The sequence below is a fragment of the Watersipora subatra genome, chromosome 2 (assembly GCF_963576615.1).
Source record: "Watersipora subatra chromosome 2, tzWatSuba1.1, whole genome shotgun sequence".
Taxonomy (NCBI): domain Eukaryota; kingdom Metazoa; phylum Bryozoa; class Gymnolaemata; order Cheilostomatida; family Watersiporidae; genus Watersipora; species Watersipora subatra.
In genome coordinates this window covers 67,452,721-67,479,083 of record NC_088709.1, presented here as the reverse complement: position 1 = coordinate 67,479,083, position 26,363 = coordinate 67,452,721, and the positions used below count along the sequence as shown (strand labels likewise).

At 33.4% G+C, this 26,363-nt stretch overlaps 1 protein-coding gene across 2 annotated transcripts; it reads right to left on the bottom strand.

Annotated features, from left to right (window-relative positions):
* On the bottom strand, positions 1-21,884 carry LOC137387850 (sialate:O-sulfotransferase 1-like). Of its 2 annotated transcripts, XM_068074364.1 has the most exons (9): positions 21,812-21,884; positions 12,427-12,557; positions 9,325-9,435; positions 9,003-9,161; positions 6,183-6,429; positions 4,974-5,068; positions 3,911-4,091; positions 2,436-2,511; positions 1-788 (listed from the first exon to the last, which is right to left on the bottom strand). In XM_068074364.1, exons 2-9 carry the CDS (start codon positions 12,485-12,487, stop codon positions 669-671), a joined length of 1,050 nt encoding a protein of 349 aa, XP_067930465.1. In that variant the 5' UTR covers positions 12,488-12,557; positions 21,812-21,884; the 3' UTR covers positions 1-668. The 2 variants fall into 2 exon arrangements, with proteins under 2 accessions (XP_067930465.1, XP_067930466.1); XM_068074365.1 differs by lacking the exon at positions 2,436-2,511 and having other exon boundaries at positions 729-788.
* Positions 21,885-26,363: the final 4,479 nt, after the last annotated feature.

Here is a 26,363-nt window from a genome sequence, read left to right as displayed (position 1 = left end):
ATACCGCTCACCAAGTGCTACAAGACTATGACCTGTACTAATAAATTTATGTAGAAAATGAGCTAAACACCAGATACAAAAAAAATAGACTAACTAATGTATACACACCACATTGGTTCTCAGCACACACCAATTATAGGTTATAGGCACGCATATACCGACACTATTGGTATAAATAGAAAAACACATTAGAGCTGACACATGCTGATATTTTCTGTTTTAGCAACAAAAAGATGTACACATGAGAGTTAGTTTCCATCTTCGAATTTTAAAATTTATGATTATGTTTTAAATGTAAAAGTCTATGCACATAAAAATGCAAATATACATGTATATCAAAACCACACTCATGCAGATTTTACGTTAAATTAGTACGTTTATAATTTGTTGCAATATTAGCTTTGTTGTTATAACTTGATGATCTTTGAACATGGAGATATATTCAATTCATATAAGTTCTTATTTACCGGATAATAGGATTAACAAGATTTTTAGGCAAGTCAGTTCTCTTCATTCCCAAATCATACAACTGTAATTGAGATTGATTCATTTCACAAATAATAAATTAGCCCTAGATTATAAATAAAATATAACCAATGAAAGATTTATTATTTGACTTTTCATATCATTTAATTTGCCTTCATGTGCTTTTTACCAACTCAACCTGTTTACCCTCTAACTAGATATAAGTTTCTGTCATGGTATTTCTTTGATAATAATCTATTTGCCTCCTCTGCTAAAGCTTCAAACTTGTGATGCATATCTCCTAAGCTTCTGTAAATCATCTCCTGTAAAACGAAACAATTTAGTTGTTTGATTTAGCCCTTCATAAAACTCTTTTGATGGATACAATTGCAAACAGTGAGAGATTAAAGATGGGCTGCTATATCAGTTTATGTCAAACAACAACTCAGACTACATGTGGTAGTGAGTATACTGTTGTTGACCTGTTGCATGACCTATATAATATCAGTATAAAATAGTCTATGCAGTCTCCTTTTGAATATACATTCTTTGGAAACCATAAAAAAATAAACATTGTTATAGCAAAAAATTTTTTTGTTGTGCAGCTGTTGTACAAATTTGTTGTACAAATTTTTTTTGTTACCACACAACAGCTGTAACAAAATACGTTTTTCTAATGCTTTGAAACAGAAGTTATTAAAGAAAACTTAAGAAAAACCTGTAGATATTCTTTTTTTGATTTACACCATAATAAAGCATGTGAACACTTTGTTTTTTCCTTTTGGTAACAGAAAAGTTAAGCTGAAAACCTAATTTTTGCTGAGATAAATATATATTAAAGTTTAACCTATGTGATAAATTATGGGAGCTTTGAATACAATTTAAAAATAGACTATTTATCCTTCGCTCTCTATTACTATGAACCAATTGCATGGAATGATACAGCCCTTTTAGTTTAACTATTGCAATATGATACATAATACATTTTTCTATCTAGAACATACTTTAATTATAGCTTAACATTTTGGTTTTCCTAAAAATAAATTTTATAATTATAGTGTGGTAAAACACTGGAAGATTGACAAAACTCTTCCTCTTTGAAGCTTCGGCCAATAGGCTACGCAGTATATTTAGAAATGTGGCGCTTCCAAATCAATCTCTAAAAGAAGTAAACTGTAATATCGCATAGCCAAAGCAACTGGTGCTGACCCAGCAATATTGAAACAGAGTGTTCGGTATTAGCATTTGAGGACTAACTTCTCTAAAGACAAAATTGCTAGGCCATCTAGCCAGGGTTTTTGGAAAACACCACTTCAGGAGCTTCCAGGCATGCCGATCATTAGGCTATTGTGGTAGAGGAGCCCTAGCAACATCTTGAACTGTAGTTGTGCAACAAAAAAACAAATGATCTTTTGGGGTATGGAAAATACTTATTAGATCCCCATACATGTTTTAAATAAACAGCAAACTAAGTCAGGGTGCACACACTTGGTATCAATAACTACAGCAACAAACAAACATATTATATTTGCCTTTCTTACAGAAGATTGAAAAGAAATATTTAAAAGCGTTTAGCAACGACTGCTATTTGACTGAAGTTGGCTCGCGACTTGGCTTGAGCTGACTTGACTCAAAACGACCTAGCAAATTAAAAAATACAGCTCTCCAACAAATAAAAAAGAAACAAGAAGCCTTACAAAGCAGAGGCAGAGCATCTTTGCATTTTTCCAATGTATGTGGTTTATTATACATGTATATGCTGATATACAAATACGTACATATATAATTAGCCACCGCTGTGAAGCTTATTGGAAATTTGTATAGTGCCACAGGAAGGAGTGTCCCAGACTTCTTTTACATTACAGTAAACTATAGTTTAAGTTAAGGCATAAAATTGCCAAAAAAAATTTAACCTTGCAAGTTTAATCTCAGGTTAAAATGAGACTTGAACTGCTGTTCCATATCCTTACCCTGTAGCCATCAACTTCACTTGGCTTTCTTTTAAGCTTATCATTGTATAGATACTTCATCATACAACAGTGTCCTCTATAAATAGACATTATATAACTGTAGATTTTCAATTTTTTAAACTGACAAAATTGATTCGCAACTAATAATTTTTGTTACTCATACCAGTCTACATGATGGGAACAGACAAGTATAGCATGCTATCTCTCGCTGTCACCTATACACGCACTGATAAATTCCTCCAAGTCGGGTGTGTTTCGCCAAGACAATCAAATTACTAAAACAATGACTCGTTTCGAATAGTATAGCGTACACAAGTAATTGTCAAAATCTTGTTTTTGCTCATTGCTTCATGTTGTCACAGCAGAGTTTAAAAAGTCCACAGAAATTACCACAGTTAGCTAATCAAATTACATTGAAAAAAAAATTGAATGACAATCTATGACTCCTATATTTTACTTGGTTAAAAGTTTGAAGTTACGTAAAACTCATCTTGACTGAAAATTATTCTTTTGAAGTTTTCTTATTTTCAGTCAGAATTAAATTTGCTATAATAAAAATTTTCTTAAATTAACTCATAAAATTATCGAGTTAGTTTTATCAATTTTGAGGCATATGTTTTTCCTTCATTAGGAAATTAGACTTTCAAATCCATAGTTTGTTTATGAGTAAAAATATTGTGCCTTCATGAATGTCAATCACTTAGTTTTGGCAAATTAGCTTTTATAACATTAGGAATCAGTTGAAATGTAATATATTAGCAAAGAAAAATGGTGTAAAAAATTCTGAGTGAGCTTGTTTGTTATTGGAGCAGACAATAAAAGAGCTGAGATAAACTCTCATTTATCAACATTGTTTTATTTTTTATTAAACTCTATTTAAATATTTTTATGGTAACTTTGTAATAGTAGCTGCATTGAGCATACGACTTTAGTAAGCTACATAATAAATGATTATGAAGTTTTTTTATTTAAATTTTTGTGTCATGGCTGTTCTGATAATATCATTTCTGATCGTTAGATTAAATTAATGATTTTTATGGTGATAAAATACAAATTTTTTAAACTCATAATTGTTTGAAAAGCTGCAACATAAACTTTATTCAGGTTGAAGTAACAAATTTTGTAAAATTCAACAGAACAAAATGATACTCTTGTAAACCCTAAATACTGAACTTAATCTGGCGCTGTATGAATGTCTGAATGTAGAGATTTAGCAGATCAAACTGGTGTTGAGAATGATTCACAGGCTGTAGAACAACGACTGTGAAACAGGAGTGTCTGTACAAAAAAACTACAAAACTCGAAATTTTATTTGAATAATAATTGTCCTTATAAACTAAATACACCAAACCAAACTTTAATTGAAGTTAGATTATTTAATTAAGCAATTTCTATTAAAATCAATTTAATTTACCATTTTGAAAGGGAAGATAACACAAAACACTTGCATATTTACATATAATGTTTCTATTTACCTGAGTTTAGTGTCATTGAAGTGATAACCAAAAAAGCTCTGCATTTCTTCAATCTCTCTCACAGTGTCAGCTTTGACGTTATTATATATCATTACATGCAGTAGCCCATTGTACTGCTCCAACCAGTAGTGCATGTGGCGTGACCATCTTGCAGCATATATCTCGAGAAAAGACATGTAGTCTGAAAACAGTAGACGATACTTTGATTGAGTCACAAGAATTATGTCAACTGGAACATTGATAGCTTTTACTTAGTTGATCAAGTAGTTCAACTATTGTAAGACAGTTTTTAGGCAACTTCAGATAACAATCAAATCCATGCATCTAAGCATCAGTGTCTATATCAAATGTGTTATATTATGAGCTCGTTTGAAGTAAAAGTATCTAGTCGATAACTCATTAAACGTATTATAATTTAAACACCTATGAAATGGTTCATTATGTTCATTTTGGAAAACAGATTCCAAAACAGCTCAAATAGCCCGGGTCCATTGCCTAAAATTTCAAGGGGCAATAGGTACTCTTGATGATAGTAGAATGATATGACAATATATACCCAGCATTGCTACTATTGTCCTGTCATTTAACAATTGACTGGCAAGGGAAAACATTAGAAAAGTGAAAGGGACAAGCAGGTATCCTGGTTTAAACAATGATTGTAGCCTGTACAAGAATGCAATTGAATGTGATGTTGAGGCAGTGCTGTCATGTTTTAGACGCATGGCGGAACTGAAAGGGTTATCACCTACTATGGCAAATTACTGTCAACCCTACAGTAAAACTATTTCATCACTTGGAAGGAGCTGCTGGCGGCAGTCAAAGCAGTCATACAATTCTTGCGCTATATGTATGGCTAGCCATTTCTCCTGCATACATACTGCACCATGCTTTGCTGCATATGCCATCGCAAGGAACCATCTAATCAAATGGTAAGATAGAATTTTGTTACACCAAGGAAAATTAGGGGAGCCTGAGCTGAAGCAACGCCGACAGAGTGAGCCGACCGACCTGCAAGGAGTAAAGATAGAGCAAACTCATGCAACATAATGCAAATCTCACTAACCTGAGTTTGTAGAATTTTTAACAAGGTTGAAGAATTTGTCTGTTGTGACTCCCTCAATTGAGCTTTTTTTTATATGACTTTTAGGGGTGAGGCGCCTAAAATAAATAAAGATATTCATAGTTATTTTTATTTAAAACGAAAAATATGCTAAAGAGGCTACAATTTAAATATTTTTACTAACTACAACAAGTCTGCAAGCAAAAAGATTTCATGCTTTAGTCTCAAGTAATGCATACTGTGTCTGTGTGGCTTTAAAATATGGAATTAGATAGCAACTCTGCTCACTTATCTTACCTCTCCTTTGTGACATACTTATTATAAAGAGTAACTTATATTTTGTTATCAGCAATGTATACCATATAATTAATAACTTACTTCTTATAATCATCACTTTACCTCTTTTATTTAGCCTGTATTTACCTTTTATTATGTACTTCTTGTATTCAGCGATTTATTTCTTAATACTAGTAAGCTACTTCTTATTTTCAGTAAGTTACCATTTACTTTAGCAGGTTACCTTCTGTACTCAGCATATTACCTCTTCTGATTACTATCTCAAGTCTTATATTTAAGAACACATAATTTATATTCTGCAACTTCTATATTATCATTATCACTATTAACTAAATATTACAGACAGGCTGCATTTTATCCGTAGTATTCAGTTAATTAATCTTTAAATATAGCAAGTATCTTTTATATTCAATGGCACACAATTTATATTTAGTCACTTAGATTTTACACTAATCAACTCTTCTTTTTAATCATTAATGAGTTACCTCTATTTCTTAGAGACTTACCTCTTTTATTCAGCAACTTACTTCTTATATTCAGCAAATGCTGCATCGCACAGTTGATTTAAAAGTCTAGTTGTTCTTTAAAAAAAGTTAAATGCCAAAATACTATTATATTCATTTATAATATATAAAATGATATATAATTGTAAAACTGCTTTATAAAAACTTATTAATAAAACATATTTAGTATAAATAAAACAAATGAATTTTATTTAAATTAGAAAAGATGCTGAAGAGGCTTTAATTAAAATACATTTTATAGCTAAAAGTAACCTTCCAGTCAGAAAGCTTTCTGCTTTATTCTCATGCAGTTTAAAACTGAGTCTTTTGGCCTCACAAAGGTTTTAAGTATGGAATTAGATAGCTAGTTATTTCTTACATTCAATAAATTAACTTTTAGTCTGCAACTTACCTTTTATAATCAGCAAATGCTGCATCATATGGATGACGTAGAAGTAGAGTTGTCTTTAAAGAACAGTTAAAGGCCAAAGGATTCTTTAATTGTGGATGCCACGGCTCATGGGTTTTAAGAAATACACATTCTGATGTCTCTCTTTTCATCTTATTCATAGCATCAACAACTTTTGTAGTAGAGTTATCTCTAATCCTCACGTGGTAGGTTTTTTGCATTTTTGGATAGATCTCACAGGTATGGCCACCTAACACAAAGATAAATCCTTACTGCTAAAAATAAATTTTCCATGATATGCATGTAGAATGATAAGCAAAGTTTACCTAAGGTTTTTATTAATTGTATTACTTTTTATTAGGATGAGGTGCCTAAAATAAATAAAGATATTCACAATTACTTTTATTTAAAGCGAAAAATATGCTAAAGAGACTACAATTTAAATATTTTTACTAACTACAACAAAATTACAAGCCAGAAAATTTTATGCTTTAGTCTCAAGTAATGCATGCTGTGTCTGTGTGGCTTTTAAATACGGAATTAAATAGCAACTTAGCTCACTTATCTTACCTCTACTTTTTGACATACCTATTATATTGAGTACCTTATATTTTATTATCAGCATTGTATATACCATATTTATTAAATTACTTATTATAATCATCGTTTCACCTTTTCTATTCAACCCCATTTAGCTTTTATTATATACCTCTTGTATTCAGCGATTTATTTCTTACAACTAGTAAGTTATTTATTATTTTCAGTAAGTTACCACTTACTTTTAGTAGGTTACCTTCTGTACCCAGCATATTACCTCTTCTCTTTACTATCCTAATTCTTATATTCAAGAACACATAATTTATATACTGCAACTTTTATATTATCATTATCACCATTAACTAAATACCACAGACAAGTTGCATTTTATCCGTAGTAGGCCTATTCAGTTAATTAATTTTTAAATATAGCAAGTACATTTTATATTCATTGGCACACAGTTTATATTTAGTCACTTGGATTTCATACTCATCAACTCTTTTTTGATAATTAATGACTTACCTCTAGTTTTTTAGAAACTTACATATTTTAGTCAGAAACTTACTTTTTATATTCAGCAAATGCTGCATCGCACAATTGATGTAAAAGTCCAGTTGTTTTTTAATAAGACTTAAAAATTTCAAAAGACTTATATTCATTTATGAAATATAAAAAGATAAATAATTGTAAAATTGCTTTATAAAAATCTAATAATAAAACATATTTAGTATAAATAAAACAAATGAATTTTATTTAAAATGGAAAAGATGCTAAAGAGGCTTTAATTAAAATAAATTTTATAGCTAAAAGTAACCTGCAAGTCAGAAATCTTCCTGCTTTATTCTCATGCAGTTTAAAACTGAGTTTTTTGGCCTCACAAAGGTTTGTAAGTTTGGAATTAGATAGCTAGTTATTTCTTACATTCAATAAATTACCTTTTAGTCTGCAACTTACCTTTTATATTCAGCAACTGCTGCATCATTTGGATGACATAGAAGTAGAGTTGTCCTTAGAGGTTGCCTTGCAACAAAACTCACATTACAGTTAATTGGTGTCAAAAGATTCACCATGTCTTACTCTGTTGTGTTGTAAGTGCCAAATATGTGGAAATGTGATTACAAGCTCTTAAAAGCTCAAAAATGAAAAGCCGCCGTAGATTGGAATCTCTTTAATTTGATGACATAACTACGGAAATTGGTTATCGTCCTGTCACGTATGTTCTCATGTAAATTGAAAGGCCAATACAAAGCTCAATATAAAACTTATCGTAATACTAGTCTATGACAAACATTTGGGGTTTTACCGAAGACCCCGTGTCAAACATAGATGCTCGCTACTTTACAGTTTTGTTTCGGCATTATTCAATCATCAAGTTGTAATCTAATCATGTGACCCAATACTTCGCAAATAATTTTTGCAGCACTTTTCGATTATCACAGGTGACCAACAGGCTCGTCATGATTATCAGACAATGATATGTACTCCTTCGAGCTAAGGTTAAAAAGTTTAACAATTTTTACGGTAAGTTATAAGATATCAGTACTAAAAGTGACAGCATTACAATGACGATAAAACAGATGCGTAAGAACAATAGACATAGTTTTATTGAATGTGTGAAGATTATTTGTGAAAATATTTCAACAATTAAGGTTGCAAGAAAGTATAAACAGAAACCATCTCTCCCAACTACATCACATTTGAGCCGTTTTGGAAAGGGAATTCAAACTACGGCGGTCTCGTGTGCCTGCGATTTTCTGTTCGTTTTTGAGCTTTTAAGAGCTTGTAATCACCTTTTCACATATTTTGCACTTACAACACAACAGAGTAAGGCATGGTGAATCTTTTCATATCAAATAGCAGTAATGTGAATTTTTTTGCAAGTCAACCTTTAAAGAACAGTTTTAGGCCAAAGGATTCTTTATTTTTGGATGCCACGGCTCATGGGTTTTTAAAAATACACATTTTGATGTCTCTCTTTTCATCTTATTCATAGCATCAATAACTTTCATAGAGTTATTTTCAAAGCTCAAGTGGTAGGTGATTTTCAGTTTTAGATAGATTTCACAGGTATGGCCTCCTAACACATAGATAAATCTATACTGATATACATGTAGATTAACAAGCAAAATTTAACAAATGTTTTTATAGCAGTTGATTAAAATTAAACTAGAAGAATTCTTTAGATTATTGATTGAGATTAGAAAAAACTGATTATCAAAGTTTATTTTTAGTAGAAAAAGTGGTTGTTAATAAAATTGGAAAAAAAGGTAAACAGACAATACTCACTATTTAAGGATGCAAGCCACATTATCCAATCATTTCCACTCCCTGGTGCACCAGAAACAAACTGGAGAGGAAACTTCTGTGGTGCCCGGTCATCATACAGTATTGCACTGTTACACTCACTTTTAGAGGGAGAGATATTGTAGCATACTGATGGGTCCCCTGTCACACCATCTTACATTAAGTACCATGTCAAAGAAAGTAAGGTTGATGCCACTTTCTTCTCAGTCAAAAATTCTATTTTAAATTATTATTATTAATATACCATCACAATTCTAATATTTCCAAAACTTATGCAAGTTTAATTTAAAATATAAAAAAATACCTGGTTTCTTCTCTTTGGATGTAAACAAGGAGCCATTGGCAAAGACAAAGGGCTGGATTCTGGTTCTTTCTCTTGAGCCTTTAGATCTTTTAGGGTTAGTAAAGTCAATATCTGTGTGAAATTGTCAAAATATAGAGAGTAAGCATTCTTGACAAGAAAATCAAACAAAGAAGTACCTTACGAAATTTAATTTCATTCGAAGCAGTAAAAAAATTAGTCGTTTTTGTGTGTATATTGTGTCTTTAATTAATGCCATCCTAAAAATTAAATGGTCTCTGCAATGATCTGTTTAGCACTAACTTTAGGTAATATTGTTATAGGCTTTAAAACGAGTCATATTTAAAAGCTCTGTCATCATAGTACATGACATTGTATAACTTTCGTGAGTACACAGAATTTGGTGCTTTTTGAAAGGAATGGCTAGATTAGATAGAACACTAAAACTAACTTCAACTAAAGTCTTTATCTGCTAAAGCGCACAAAACTAGATGAAATCAAAATTAAAAAGAACAACATTTGCTATAATATGAACAGCAGAACAAAAGCCAAGTTTGGAGGTTAGGATAAATAGTGTAACTTTTGAGATTTACACTCGGAACTTTCAGCTTGACAGAATGAGATTCTAATACTTAGCCTAACTATCTAGCTACTGCAATTTTTAAAAAAGTTATAAAGTTAGTTGTTCTTTGTGCTTTCTTGGCATGCCTGACATTTTACATTATACACTAGACAAGTTATATTCAATATTTTTGGAGCCGCAGCACATTTTTCAATTTTTAAAAGTCATGATGCACAATACAAAACGAAATAACACAAAATGGTACTTTGACACAGTAATACATATAGTTAGTGAGTTTTTCAATGTCTTTATGCACTCGGTAAAACATAGGCCTAAATGAAAGCATGCATATCCTTGCAGGAGTGATAGAAATACACAGATTAAGCTCTTGTTCAACAGTTCTCAGTTAGCCCTAGTTTTTAGTTTTAATTGGAGTCAAGCTTGAGAAGCTCACCTCAAACAGATATGTGGTTAAAAAAACTATCAAAATGGCTTTGTTGACCAGAATAAAAAAGTCTTTTGGCAAAGGATTAAAAAAAACTTTCAAACTCTTGCTTTTTGAACAATAAAAAGAGTGTGAATGGGTTCATAACTCAACTTCATATTTGCATTTTTTCTTCTCAGAAACACCTCTATTACAATTAACTTTGTTTAGGGTCGATATGAGCATAAGATGAACAACCATGATATGAGCGCCATGCTTCCATTTCTTAAAATAACAGAGGAATCTTATGGTTCCATTTTTTAAACTAACAGAGGCACCTAACAGTTTACACATAAATAATCTGAATGATAGCTTCTGCCATCATTCAGTTTCTCTAACCCTAAGGTGGCACTAAAAAGTGACACAGAGTAGATCATTACGAGTATTTTTCTTTGCTGTCATTGAGAATTTTAAACGATAGCTACGGCTCTGTTCTGTAGTGAGCTTTTTTAGATGACAAATAAAAATTTATTAGTGTATATTTGATTTACATTGATTTATCTGATGCTGTTGGAAAATAGACAATTTATTGATTATCTGTAACAGTACACCTGATGATCTTTTACGGTTCACTAGTGCACTGGCAGCATATGAGTAGGCAATCCTTATACTAGACTGCATGAGTACTAGTAACAATTAAGAGAACATTGACGCAGTCATAAAACAAATCAATTTTTAGTATTTCTGCTAGTTTCTGAATAAAGATTTGGCCACTCTTCTTACTGCATCAAACAAAAATTTTTGCATTAAATAATTAATTAAATAAGTAATTACATTAAAATTTTCATCTTCTTTTCAATTTCCCTGTATTTGTGTCCAATTATTGTTTCAACTTGACCATAAATGCGCGCAAGAATGTAATGGAAACTTCTACTTTCTATCAAGCGCTGATGTAAGGATGAACAGAGCAAGCTCTTTTCTATTGTCTGGTGGTACTTTAAGCGTTCACGAATAGAGACATTAATCACACAGCCTGAATTTTTATCGTTACACCCCATTATATTGTTACTATAACCATTAGTGCAATTTCACAACATATTCTGCAACTAGCAAATTTGATATCACATAAGAGTTTTACCGCAAAAATGAAATAATACAACAACATATAATCATTGTGTTATTGCATTAATACATTATCAAAAAGACTTATTACTATCAAAAATATTTATAACAAACTAGCATGTTTTACAAGAGCTTGTATTATTAGTGACATTGATTATCAAAAATATCTAGGGTCAAGAGTATAAATTTTTCAAAGACATATTTTGAATAACATGTATTACTAGATGTGTATTATTATATATCACAGGCTACAACTGAGTCACAAGAAACTGAAATATTCAAATAGAAAAATTGTCCATACACTCTATTATAACAGAGAGTTACAGCTAAACTACATCGCAGCATCAGAGCTGATGAATAGTTATTCTGATGTTACATATAGCTGTGTTGCTTATATTACACTTGTCATAAAGTGGAATGTGTTAAAAATAACCTGATATATTATTCATCAGATAGATTTTTGACTTCAGTTGCATGTGAAGCTGTTCTGTTATTAAGGAGTTTCTTGACTAGACACATATTAGACATTGAAGTCTACCGCCTGATATTTCCTTTTAATATGTCCTGGTTTATACTGCCAAAGCAACAGTTTATAGCTCACCAAAGTTAGTCTCTACATGTGTTGAAGGTAATATTAAGTTAATTTATACAAGAAGGATTTCTGTTATTGAGATAGAGCTCATTAACTAGACACCATTTAGAAGTCTTTCATATGATATTATCTTTTATTCTGTTTTATCTTGTTGCTAAAACTTTTTATATTTAATCAAAAGTAGGTAATACTTATGAGAATTTTTACTTTTTACAAGTATATTAAATATTTTTAGTAGTTTCGAAAATTTTAGAAGAAAGCTATTGTTACGTTAATGTGACAGTTACCAATTTATGTTAGTATGTGGCTAGTATCTATTGTCAATAATTGTATATATAAAACTACGAGTATGGACAGATATTGAAAAACTAGCGGAAGATGTAATGATAAGCTGACATAACTTACAAAATATCAGTGAAAAGATGACAGCAACTCCAAACATCAATGCCAAGTGACGTCGCGACATGCTGGATGCAGACGTATCTTTTTTTTCTTATGAGCAGTTCGTGGAGTGGCTTTATGCTACTTGTTATCTTCTACCTGAAAAAATAAACATTTTAACAATATAAAAATTTGGTATTAAGGAATAAAATGTTCCGCCAAGAATGTATCTAAGCGCATTTCTATAGTAAGCAAGAAGGTACATATGCATTATGGAACATCTCTAGCTCATGAAAGTTATGAAACATTGTTAGGAATTAATTACTGTATCTTCTATTTATAATATGTAATTTATTTATAAAATGAGAATGTTCATAGCATTATAGACTACATCAAGTGTCTCAAAATATATTTCAAATCATTCAACAAATATTACACATTAAGATAATGTTAAGATTTACAAAAATTTACTAGAGATTAAGAAAAAAGTACCAAGAATACAATATTCTTGATACCAATTTTCCAACAATTCAACATAAAATAACAAATACAATGTAAGCACAAGCTTACATAGCTTAAATTGATACTTTTGAAAACTTACATGCATCCAAGTAAAACGTGGCCAATGCATCTTTGTAATCTATATAGCTATGCAATTGGTTGGGAGCATGTATACGCATATATATATATATATATATATATACACTGGTTATATGTATATACATGTGGTTGCTATGCATATTTCTCAGAGTTTGTGTGTGTATTCATCAATGCATACGCCTAGCTGTACTATTAAGATCTTGGAACACATAATCTGTAAAGCAGAAGATTTGACCTCAGAACTTCCCGTTCACCAGTCTAATGCTTTACCAATTCAGCATTTTTAGTTTAATACATTTGCCAGTTGATGTATGTCACCATACGGGGGCAAATACGCTAATGCTTCCGGTCAAAACGCAAAGTGATGGCTTGACGCCACAGAGAGGAGTAGCTCTTATTAGTGAGCTTACTTAAATTATTCATTGGCAATGTACTAGGCAAACAGCAAGTGACACGCAATGATGTTTACCATCCATTGCTTATAAGCTGATTATTAAAACCTAGTAATTGCCAAGCTAATAGCAAATGGCAAGCAACTCTTATTACCTATCATTGTCAATAAGCTGAATTTTAACAACCGAGAAACGCGGACATTCACCTTGTACATACATACGTATATATATATATATATATATATATACGTATGTATATAAATATATATATATATATATATATATATATATATGTATATATATATATATATATCTATATATATATATGTAAATATATATATATACACAGTATATGTATATATATGTATATATATACATATATATATGTATATATATGTATGTATATATATATGTATGTATATATATATTTGCCTGGGTAATAAAAATGTCTTTTAACAGAAAACTGATGTGCTTCTAATATATAAAAACATTTTCCCTTCTAACTTTCCGGCTATATATCATGGGAAAAGTGTCTTGTGTAGTTGAAATCATTTAGTGGAAAATAAAAACAACTTTAAAGGTTTAAAACTTAATTCAACTAAATTAGTGAAAATAAAGCAGCCATAAAAGGGTTTAGATGAAAACGTGAAAGAATTAGCAATTAATAGCTAAATTTAATCAGGTTTGCTATGATTACAATTAAAAGATTATTTGGTAAGGATACAATTAATACGAACTGAGAAAACGAAAAAAAAATAAATACGTAGAATTAATAATAAAAGTTTTTGCCTAAAATCGTTTGTGTGTGTATAAAAAAAGTTACTGCTCCACCAGAAGCTATCCATCAAAACTTTGAATACAGCAATAATGGTACCCCTCAATACTACGCAGTACAAATGTAAAAATGAGATATCATACTGTCCTTGTCTGACCGAACGGAAAGAGTATGACACGGCTATTCCTATAAGTGTCTGCATGAGAAGAATTGGTCTTGACCTAATATATAGTAATTGAAACTTATGCAAATTCTTTCTTAACAGGAGGATTGTAATGCCTAGGTGCAGTGCTAAAATAATTACCGTGCGCATACTGCAAAACGGTATAATTATGATAGGTATTAAATTGTTATGCTTTGTATGGCTCAGTGGTAAAGCATGCAGATTTTAAACTTTTGGTTGCAATCTCTGTGAGTTCAAATCCATTTAAATGTGGAATTTTAACTTCAATATATTAATAGCTATAGCTGGACACGCACGCAAATACACAAAATTTGAGAAACATGTATAGAGATATACATATGTTCACACATATATATATGTCAAAGTATGATGTATGTCTGCTGTCTGTCTGCATTCCGGCTTTAGATATTCAAATATTGATATAAAAATTCTGCGTTTTGATGGATTTAAACTCACAACGAATGCATCAACAAGTTTCTTATCCAGACTCTCTACCACTGAGCTAGCACAGCATAGTGATCTGATACGTTTTCATATATTTTATACACCATGAGCGTGCTAATTATTTTAGCTTTGCGTCCACGAGTTACAATGCTACTGCCCAGAAATATTTTGAGACAACGAAATTCAACGCGATACTTCTTCGCCTCTTTTCATTAAAGTTAAAAGTTTCTTTCGAACTTAAAATTTAGCAATTTCTGTACTGATTATATACGTGACCAAAATTTATATGTTTCATCGACATTTCGTACATGTAGTTTACATACTTGCTATTTATTTTACATCTACATTTAGTTAGCTACTAATATATTCCAGCTGCTCGAATGACTTTTTCCTAGCTACATTATGTTTTTGGTTTCTGATCTGCTACGTTGCGCTCCACAATCATTAAATACGAACAAAGATTTTACTGTTTTAAAAAATCTTTTCACGTTATTTCTTTTAACTCAATTAAAACATCTTTGCTTGTATGAATATTTTTCAATTTGTTATTTAACATTTTTTTCAACAACGATATAGTATAATAACAAGCGCAAATTCCTATCCTCAACAGACGTGTATTGCGTTCGTTAAACCCGCGTTCCACAAAAGTTCCTACCAGTGCTCACTTTGTGTATTAGATTACACATTTTTCCTTCTAAACCTAACCAATTAGTAATTCGTAATTAATTTTACATTTTATAACAAACCTTTGTAAGATTACTGTAAGATTATGTGTTAGATTATCTGTAAGATTTATCATTTAAGATTACATGTATCAGTTATTCCTCCCTCTCCTATATTTACATACATTTACATACTTTGAGAAATTTACATATAAATTTACATTTATAAATTTCTTACATTTAACTGTTGAAGTTTATAATATAAGTTTTTAAAAATTGTTTCATTATAGTTATTATTTTAACATGCATTTTTAAAAATAATTTGAGCATCATGTTTGAAGTTTAAACATTATTCATTTTCTAACACTAATATTATTACTTAGTTTCCAATCTTTGTTATTAATTTTACTTTTTCATTCAACCATTTTTGGCAGAAATTGTTCTAATAAAATTTCAACTACAAAATACTACCGTATTCTGTCTTTTTTTTATTAATCTGTTAAATACATGTATTCTCTGAAATTGCACATTTTCTAATGCCTCCAAAGAAAAGAACCTGCAATGATTCATCAGAGGAAAAAGAAGAAATACTTAAAAAAGACAGGCTGAGGAAAGCTGATGCTAAAACCTTAAAAACTGAACAGAAAAGAAACGAACGCTTACCAAAGGCTAGAAAAAAGAGCTCAACTTCGACCATCGCAGACTGATGAACAACGTGCAAAAATCTTTGCATGCCAACACACGAACTTAAATCATATATTTGTATACCAAATAACTTTTCATTGTGATCATAGTAAAATAGACTATTATATGCAGCACTTACTTTCTAATGAGTTCACATTTACATTTAAACACCTTTAAATTTTTATTTTTTCTTCTAATTTATTTCAACGAAACACTTCTTTCAAACTATGAAATTTTAAATGTTGACTTGCAACAACATTCACATTACAGTTATTTGGTATTAAAAGAATCACCATGTCTTACTCTGTTGCGTTGTAGGTGCCAAATGTGTAGAAAAGTGATTACAAGCTCTTAAAAGTTCAAAAACAAAAAGCCGCCGTAGATTGGAATCTATTTATTTTCTTGACGTAGCCATGAAATTTGGTTATCGTTTTGTCACGTGATGTTCTCACGTGAATTGAAAGGCCAATAAAAAGCTCAATATAAACTTATCGTAGCACTAGATATGACAAACACTTTGGGTTTTACCAAAGACCCTGTATCGAACGAATATATATGCTCCCTACATTACAGTTTTGTTTCGGCCTGGTCTAAGCGGCAAGTCGTAATCTGATCATGTGACCCAGGACTTCGCAAATAATTTTTGCAGCACTTTTCGATTATCACAAGTGACCAACAGGTTCGTCATGATTATCAGACAATGATGTGTACTCCTTCAAGATAAAGCTAAAAAATTAAACGAATTTTTACGGTAAGTTATAAGATATCACTGCCAAGTGACAGCATTACGATGACGATAAAAAGACGCGTAAGAACAATAGACATGATTTTATTGAATGCGTGAAGTATATTTGTAAAAATACTTTGATGAATAAGGTTACTTGAAAGTGTAAACACAAACCATCTGTCACAATTACGCCACATTTGAGCCGTTTTGGAAAGAGAATCCAAACTACGGCGGTCTGTGCTGCGATTAACTGGTCGTTTTTTAGTTTTTAAGAGCTTGTAATCACATTCCCACATATTTGAGACTTACAACACAACAGAGTAAGACATGGTGAATCTTTTAATATCAAATAACTGTAATGTGAATTTTGTTGCAAGTCAATCTTTAAATTTGCAGTTGTTTGAAAACCTTTACATTTGTTTTATTTAATTTTAATTTACTTCTAGTTGTCCTGCACTAAACCTTTTCTTTATGATGTGATGTTTGAAAGTTGCAGTTGTTTGACAAAGTTTGAAAACCTTTACAGTTGTTTTTATTTTCTCTTTTAATGTATTGCAATCACACAAAACATTTCTTTTATGATATGTTGTTTGAAGGTTAGAATGGAAAATTCCGCTATATGTTAAATACAAATCCATTTTCGGTATAAATACTTTTTTATTACCTGGGAAACGTCGGGTTGTACAGCTAGAATACATATATATGTATATATCTATATATATATTTCTCAAAGTATGTCGTCTGCGGATCGGTCATTTCAGCTATAGCTAATAAAATCTTGGAAAAATATTCCACACTTTAAAGGGCTTGAACTTACAACGAATGTGACCACAAGTTGCTTATCCAGAGCTCTACCACTCTAGTGCTGAGCTACAACGGTATCTTGATCTGCTATGTTTTCATATACGGCTTACCTCATGTGCGTGCTAATTATTTTAGCATTGCGCCCACGCGTTATAGCCTGTCTTGACAAACTGCTGTTTTTGAGGAGTTGTCCCTCCATTGAGCGGGCGAGCAAAACAACAGCTTGTCACAAAACGCACTGCACCTGATGCATCAGCTGCACTTGAAGGGAGTAGTTCTCTTCCAATTATCCGGTTAAAGCATCAAACTTGTAAGGCCAGCGGCACACTTTCGGCACATTAGCATGACTTGACCTCTTAACATTTGGTGGAATTAGTGATGGTAGTTGTAAGAAAGAGATATTGTGAGCCACAGATGCCTAAATCAAACGGGCTTACTTTGACAATGATTCAATATGTGAGTATAGTTCTGGTTATATGCGAGTTTAGTTCATTTGTATTTACACGTCGCTTGCACGTCAGATGGAAATTCTGAATGGTTAGTTAGGAACATCGTTAGCTGGTTCTACCGGTAGTAGTGGTAGCAGGCTTGTAATCCCGCAGAGCTGCCTCAACGTTTTAGTAAATTTCGGCGGCTGAGTGCTAAAAATTGCAGTCTAAATGGGTGGTCACACGAGAGCCGAAACAAACTAAACGACGCATAACGACGTCGCTGCCAGTTGTAAACTGTTTGGACAAAAATATTTCTGGTCGAAACGAACCATTTCGGTCCTGCTCGAAATTTCGTGGCCGAACCATTGCTCTTACTGGCTGGTTAAAATTGTAGCGAGCACGCGTCACATTTCTCCTTACATGCAGTGAGCAAAGTTAAAAAAGAAATGGGGCGATCTTTTTATTTCATTAAATAAACAACATGAAGCAATCACGACAAGGCTCACTCAAACTTGGGATTGTGTTGCATAAATGTAAGATGTTGCACTTAAGTTTTACATAAATGTAAGAGAATGGTTGCGGTTTTCTTTTGTGTGGATTAGACGTAATGTGTCATACTCATCCTGATGAAGAATCGTTGACTGATTTATTTATGTTAAACCACAATACTATGATAAAGACTGTTTTTGTTTGTTATGTACTCAACATAGGAAAACATTTATGTATTAACAAAAAATATAATTTTGCTGATTGGAAGAGTTGGCAAAATCTTTGTATCGAGTGATTTATTTTGAACAGCTGAACAATCTCTGATAAATCTGCTGTGTAATTATAATTAGTAACTGTTCCTCAAAGTTTTTTGTTTACAATAGAAGTATTTAGCTCAAATACATAAAAACTACCAATGAAACAGTGTCTTGTCTCCATGCGTATGGTATCTAGGAAGCAAAGCGACTTCGGACGCCGTGTGACATGTGGCTTAGCCGAACCGAAGTAAAACAACCTCTGAACCAAACCAAACCTAAGTCGGTTTGGCCATCGTTTGACCACGGCTTAAGCTCATTCATTTGGAACTTCCAACTACTAATTATTAGCGCTCGAGCGAGCGCTAGTGGCGCTCCAGTGCTACTAACTACCGTATGAAGTGGAGAGGCTCACTAATCTAGTATTGGTTTTGCCTGCCACTAATGCAGTGAGTTAGAGATTTTTTTTATGCATTGGACCGAATCAAAACATCGATGAGGAGCACTATGGGGCAGGCTAGTCTAAATACTCTTCTAATATTACACATATATAAAGATGTTGAAATAGATACACTATCAGTTTTGAAAGATTTCTGCCATGGACACATTGACAGTACATGAGCTATTGCAAGAAACAAGTAATAGCTCTTGTTTTATCAATGTCCCTTGCAGAAACAACATGTAAATAGAAATTTTATGTAACCCAGAACTATACCCGCATATCGAATCATTGTCGAAGAAAGCCTGTTTGATTTTGGGATCTGTGGCTCACAATATTTCTTTCATACAACTACCATCACTAATTCTACCAAATGTTAAAAGGTCAAGTCATGCTAATGTGCCGAAAGTGTGCCTCTGACCTTACAAGTCTGTTGCTTTAACCGCATAAACGGAAGAGAACAACTCTCTTTAAGTGCAGCTGATGCGTCAGGTGCAGTGCGTCTTGTGACAAATTGTTAGTTTGCTCGCCTTCTCAAGGGAGGACAACTCCGCAAAAACAACAGTTTGTCAAGACAGGCTACGCGTTACAGGAACCGCATGCGAGACTCTCTCCGCAGTTAGCCAGAGGGTGTGTTGGAGGCATGCGTGGTGCTTCAGAATCATGCCAGATGGTGCGCCGTCTGTCCGCCAACCATACGAAAGACTGGCGTATGGCAGACACACCTTCTGGCCAATTCTAGGGTGTTAAGAACAATTAGCCGCTTTCCTGGTACCGTGATAACCTAGTACTGAACAGGCCTGACTTCTACTGTCACACTGCTAGTAAAAAGTTGCGAGATGTGCCAGGCCGGAAAGAACAGAGAAACCAGGACAGCTGGAAAAGGGCAGAGGCTATTTGTGGGCAGGCCTTAGAAAGAGGAAGTCATCGACCTAGTTGGCCCCCTCCCTACCCATAAAAAAAAACAAATGGGTGTTGATCCTCACAGACCATTTCACCCGGTAGCGAGATGCACTGGCACTACCCGATGTCACAGCACCAGTGAGAGCCAGATAAAAATCTGGTGAAAAGCAGGGAGGAACCTTCATTTTATGCACCCAGCCACTGGGTATGGCTCACGAAAAAGTGCAGGCAATGGGGAGACAACCCCAAATTGGGGATGAAATTCGTGGGACTGTACCAGGTTTTCAAGGCCTGGAACAACCACACATACCTGGTGGGAAGGCAGGGCCAATCGTTAGTACAAAGCGAAGCAAGATTGAAACTTTACTACGCCTGTCTAAAATAGTTAGGACAAGCCCCAACCACCTTGAAGCCTAAAAGATCCCCGATATATATAGAGCCTGATCAGGCAGACCAGGAAAGCATCCGGTAGAAGCTCCGAAAAAACCTCTGCCAAAGCTGCGCCCCTCGGCTGGGAGAAGCTGCTCATAAAAGCCGCAAAGATCCGTGAACAGAAGACAACTCTAGCAGAGAGTCCAGCCCAACTGAGTAAAAAAATAATCAAGAGCCGAGCTCGGCAAACAATCTGGCCGGACCTGAAAAGGCTCCGGCAGAACCTGAGACATCTCTGGTCAAACCCTAAAGGGCTCCGAAAAAACAGCCCCGGAACCGGCTAGGCATAATCTTAAGGTGGCCTTAGCCACTAGGAGGCCAGATGGCTACAAACATGTAATATGTTACACAATAGAATCACCGAAAGACTGTTCAGAGTCCGAAAAAGAAAATGACAAAATGGCTCTTACAGTCGCTACCAAGGCTTTCTTATTAAAGCACTCGCTCACTCTTTTTGCTATCAGTTTATTAGAAAACATAGAAAACGCCTGTGAAACTTCTCTGCAAAAGTTAATGACTCGGGTTATAAAAAAGTTGGAAGAAGCTGAGGAAGCATTGCATGAACCATAAGCCGGCAAATGTGGTAGCGTATAAAGGACATAAAGGATAGGAGGAGGCCACTAACAAAACTAGCATGAGCCACCCGAGCCAATTGCTTTGTAAATTAACGACGATGATGCAGAGGCACTATAAGATGATACGCTGACTGCAGAAGTAGAAGCAGTCTGCCGAGTGGCTGCCATTGGCACTGCACAAAACCACATAGAGCCGCCATCACTGAGACTGTTTTCAACCCGCCTGCCAAGGCACCCCGATCAAGCACTCCTCTCAAAGAGATACGCCAGCCAGAAAGCCACCCCTCACATAGGTCGATTAACAGGACTATCAAATACCTGTCAGCACAAACCACGGCACGAGTAGAAGAGCAATTAGGCTAAAGGAGGGAGCTGTCAGGTCTGCTGGTTTGTGACCAGCTATCGGCTGGTGCTTGCAATAAACCAAAAGAAGTAAAAAGACATATAATTATAGAAAATCTATAAATGGCAAAAATAGCAAGCAAGACCATTTTAGGTACAATATCACATTATTATTGTATTAGACATCCTAAAACTAGCTCTTACAAGCTTCCAAGGTAAATAAATGAATAGCATACAGCCCAATTTGAGGTAAACCTGCTCATCAAGAGTACTTGCCTGTCTCTTTGACGCTACACTCAAGAATTACAAACCAACACAGAGTAAGTAAAAGCTTCTAGCCTCACATAAAGGCTATTTAAAACTGAAACCATGTAGATGCCTATGTGTCTTAGTCATTAAAAGCTGCTATTCAGGTAACCTATTCACATAATAAAGGTCGACCATTGACCCGACCAAGTCCATTTAACAAGCTAAGGTGATTAAGTTCTTTTCCTTTTGAATGAACATGGCTGTTTGCAAACGCGTTACTTCTAAGTAATATTATTTGCTAAGTGCTTGAGTGCATTTGAATTACAGCTCTGTATTACTATCCTTTGTTTTTTTTGTGACATCATTTTATCGTTGTAGGCCATCTTTATAGACAACTTTTATGGTTAAAGCGCGAAGATTTTTGCAATGAATTTTTCGAAAACAATGCTTTTGTTTGCAATTTTTTATTATAGTTTCAAAACAACACTAAAAAATCCTATTAAATAAAAGAATAACAATCGTTTTCTACAAACACAGCGGCTTTTTCATGAATGAGCGCATGTGCAAAGGGCTTGATGAAGTAAAAAGAAACAATAGATACAAAGTGTTTAAACTACTATGTTAGGAGCAAAGAGAAATAGTGTGCTTTGAGTAGTCCTCTCATGAATTGCTAGCTTATCTCACTCTGACTTGAATTTCAGTCCAGTACAAATTGAAGTTTTTGTGTTTTCATTCTTGCAACTTATCTCATATCTTAAATAGTTGTGTAGTTATATAACTTGTGACTTGCAAGTTAATTAATTTATTCAATTTTAATGGCTAACTGTTGCTTTTTTCCCTTTTTTTTGTTTTACTATTGTTGTATGGCCTAATTTGAAAAACATTTCTATTTGTGAAATGAAATTATTGCCAATAAAAATACTATATATATATATATAATTTTAGTACCTCTGCATATCAGTATTACACTTTGTACTATTGCTAAAAAGAGCTGGTGAAAGACTGATAGAATGCTAACACATGCCCATCAGTAATATTGCCTGGTACTTGACGACTACAAGAAACAGGTCTTTACTTACTAGCAGTCAAATATATTTACATACTTGTTGATACCTGCTATACTGGAAAAAACTTACAAATCTGTTTATTAGTGTACGAAATAATTGCTCCAAATTTTCTAATACATCCAACTTATTCTGTTTGCTTACCTAAAGGTGAATGCAAATTAAAGTCAGTGGTAAGTAGCAACTAAGTTGAATGACATAAACTAGTGAATCCTAAATTTTAACTGGTCTCTGCAATGTGCTGTTTAGCACTAAATTTAGATGATATTGTCTATAGGTTCAAACATGGGTCATGTTTAAAAACTTTTTTATCATGATACATTACATTGTACAGTTTTGGTAAAATCACAGGAGTTTGTGCTGTTTGAAAGGAAGAACTAGAATAGGTAGAGTACTAATAATTAGCCACAACTCAAATGCTCATCTGCAAATATACGCAAAGCCACATGAGACCAAAATTAAAAAGAATAATACTTGCTATGATATGAGCCACAGAATAGAAACCACATTTAGAGCTTAGAACAAAGAATGCATTTTTTTGCAACACAAACTCCCAGCGTTTAGCTTGGCAAGCTGACACTCTGATACTTGGCATATTCTGATACATTGGCATTCAGATATTTGATATGAACCACAGAACAAAAGTCACCAATGGAGTTTAAGAAAAATAGTGTAACTTTTGTGATTCAAACTCGGAACTATCAGCTTGACAAGATGACATTCTAATACTGCGCCTCACTATCTAGCTACTGCAATTTTTAAAAGGTTATACAGATAGTAGTTTTTTGTGCTTTATCGGCATGCTTGAAAATCTCACACGGTACACTAAACAAGTGATACTCTACATTTTTGGAGCCGTGGCACATTTTTAACATTTTAAAAGTCATGACGCACAACACTAAACAAAAATAACGCAAAATAGTGCTTTAACATTGTAATACATCTAGTTATTAAGTTTTTCAGTGTATTTACGCACTCGATAAAACATTGGCCAAAATGAAAGCATGCATATCTTTGCAGGAATTATAGAAAAACACAGATTAAGCTCCTGTTCAGATGTTCAGATTAAGCTCTCAGTCTTTCTTAGTTTTTAGTGCAGTCAAACTTGAGCAGCTCTTTTCAAACATATATGTGGTTAAAAACAAAAGTTATATCAAAATGACTTGAGTGACCAGAATGAAAAACTTCTTGGCAGCAAACAAAGAAAAAACTTTCCAATGAAAATCATCAGATTTAAACTTTAAATTATGAGCTAGTTTCAGTTTAATGAACAGCTCTGTCTATTTTTTTTAGTAACAGAATGAGTGTTAATGGGTACATGACTCAGAAACACCCCCATCACAGTTAACTTTGTTTAGCGTCTGTGTGAACATAAGTCGAACAACCATGATTAGGTCGCTCGTCTACATCATCATGGTAGTATGATTGTTATGGTTCCCTTTCTTAAACTAACAGAAGCACCTTATAGTTTAGACACAAATAATATGAATGATAGCTAATGCTGTCATTCAGTTTCTCTATCACTAAAACAGCGCTAAAACTAAAACAGGGAGGATCAGCCCGAGTATTTTTGTTACTATCATTGAGGATTTCAAATGATTGCTATTGATCTGTTCTGCAGTAAGCCTTTTTACATGACAAATGAGAGATAATTGTTGTATATTTTACTGGTTGAAATTGGTCATACTCTTTGGTATAAAGTTCATTTTGCATCAATTTTTAGCTGTCGGAAATGATAAAGAGCAGTATGGATGTCAATGCCTTTTACTTTTGTGTTACAATAACAGTCGTTTCAACTGTGTTAGCTTATATGCAATGACAGGTTTTTGTACAAACATGTGATGAACCAATTAACCTGTTGGTAAATAAGCTCAAACATATGGCACTCAGTATATTGGACTGTCAGTTCAACCTACTAAACAAATCAGTCTCAAAATAGTGGTGCAACTCCAAAAACAAAGAATGTTTTGTCCAGGACTCACACTCACTACAAACAGCTTTGTGGGGCCACTTAACCAAGAAGCTAACTAGCCACCTCTGTAACTCGAGGAATGATTATTAGAGGAGTTAGCCTTTAGGCTTTATGATAAACAGCAAACACGCAAACAGTACTTACATGCCGATGAAGTCCGAAAGTAGACCATTTATTGATTATTTCGGACAGCACACCTTGTCTATTATGGCACACTAGTGCGGCGGTGGCATATGAGTTGACAATCTCTGTATATACTAGCCTGCACGGGTACTAGTAGCAACTAAAAGAACATTAACTCAGCCATAAAAGCAAATCATTTACCAGCTTCCAAACAATGATTTGGCCACTCTTATTATTGCATCTAACAAACAAGTTTTCACCATGTCTAAAATTTGAGTAACTTCATCACAGCTCATCATCTATTTTCCTGCTGCATTGTATTTGGGTCAAATTATGTTTTTAGCTTGACCGTAATTGCATGTAAAAGTGTTATAGAAAAACTGCTTTCTATCTAGCATTCATGCAAGGCTTAACAGAGACAGCTCTCCTCTATTGTCCAACGGAATGCTAAGCACTTGCAAATGACGACATTATATAAATTGTCTGAATTCTTATCTTTGCACGCTATTCATGGCTTTGCAGTTTTTGCTATAGCCATTAGGGCAGTTGCAAGAGATATTCTGCAACAAGCAAATCTTTTATCAAAGATGATTTTTATAAAAGAAACCAACTAATAAAATAAGGTATTATTATTGCGTTATCGCATTAACATATCATCAAAAAACTCATTAGCATCAAAGATAATTAAAACAAAATGGCATGTTTTTAAAAGAACGTGGATTATTAGTGACACTAATAATTAGTGTCTCAATAATTAATAATTATTATTAAAGACATCTAGTATTAAGAATATATACTTTCAAAGGTGCATCTATTCAAATACACGTATTACTAGACGTGTAATATAAGATATCACAGGCTACTATCCCAGGGCTGATACTCCTCCTCAAAAGGCCCATTAGGTTCAGCCCAAAATCACGTTTTAGGGGGGGTTTTCAGGCCATGGGGCACTGTCAGTGAATTTGCTACTTTAGGGGGGGGGGGTTCCACAGCTAAGCCAGTAAAAGGGCCCATGCTTATTAAGGTTTTATTCAGCCAAAGTAATACCAAGAAGTTGCACCGAAATTCCAGTCTTCATTTTAATGCAGCTTGCATTAAAATCTGCGGGCTTGCCGACGGAAAAGTAAGGGAAAAGACACAGTCGACACTGCATCATCTTAGCAACCCTTTAGCACTGTACTCAGAATGAATGATATGATATTTCTTTCATTGATATTTATTATGTTTTCCTTTGTAAATGAAGATGATGATCTGATGGTTGATGTTTGGAATCAGTTTTATTAACCCTTTTGCAGGCATAGCAACATTCTTTGTCGTTTTGCAATACTGATGCTAGTGAACAGAGTGGCTATTATGTCGCCACACGAATGGTTTTTGTAAATTGATTTATGGTTAGCTAATTGCTTTTTTCTTTAA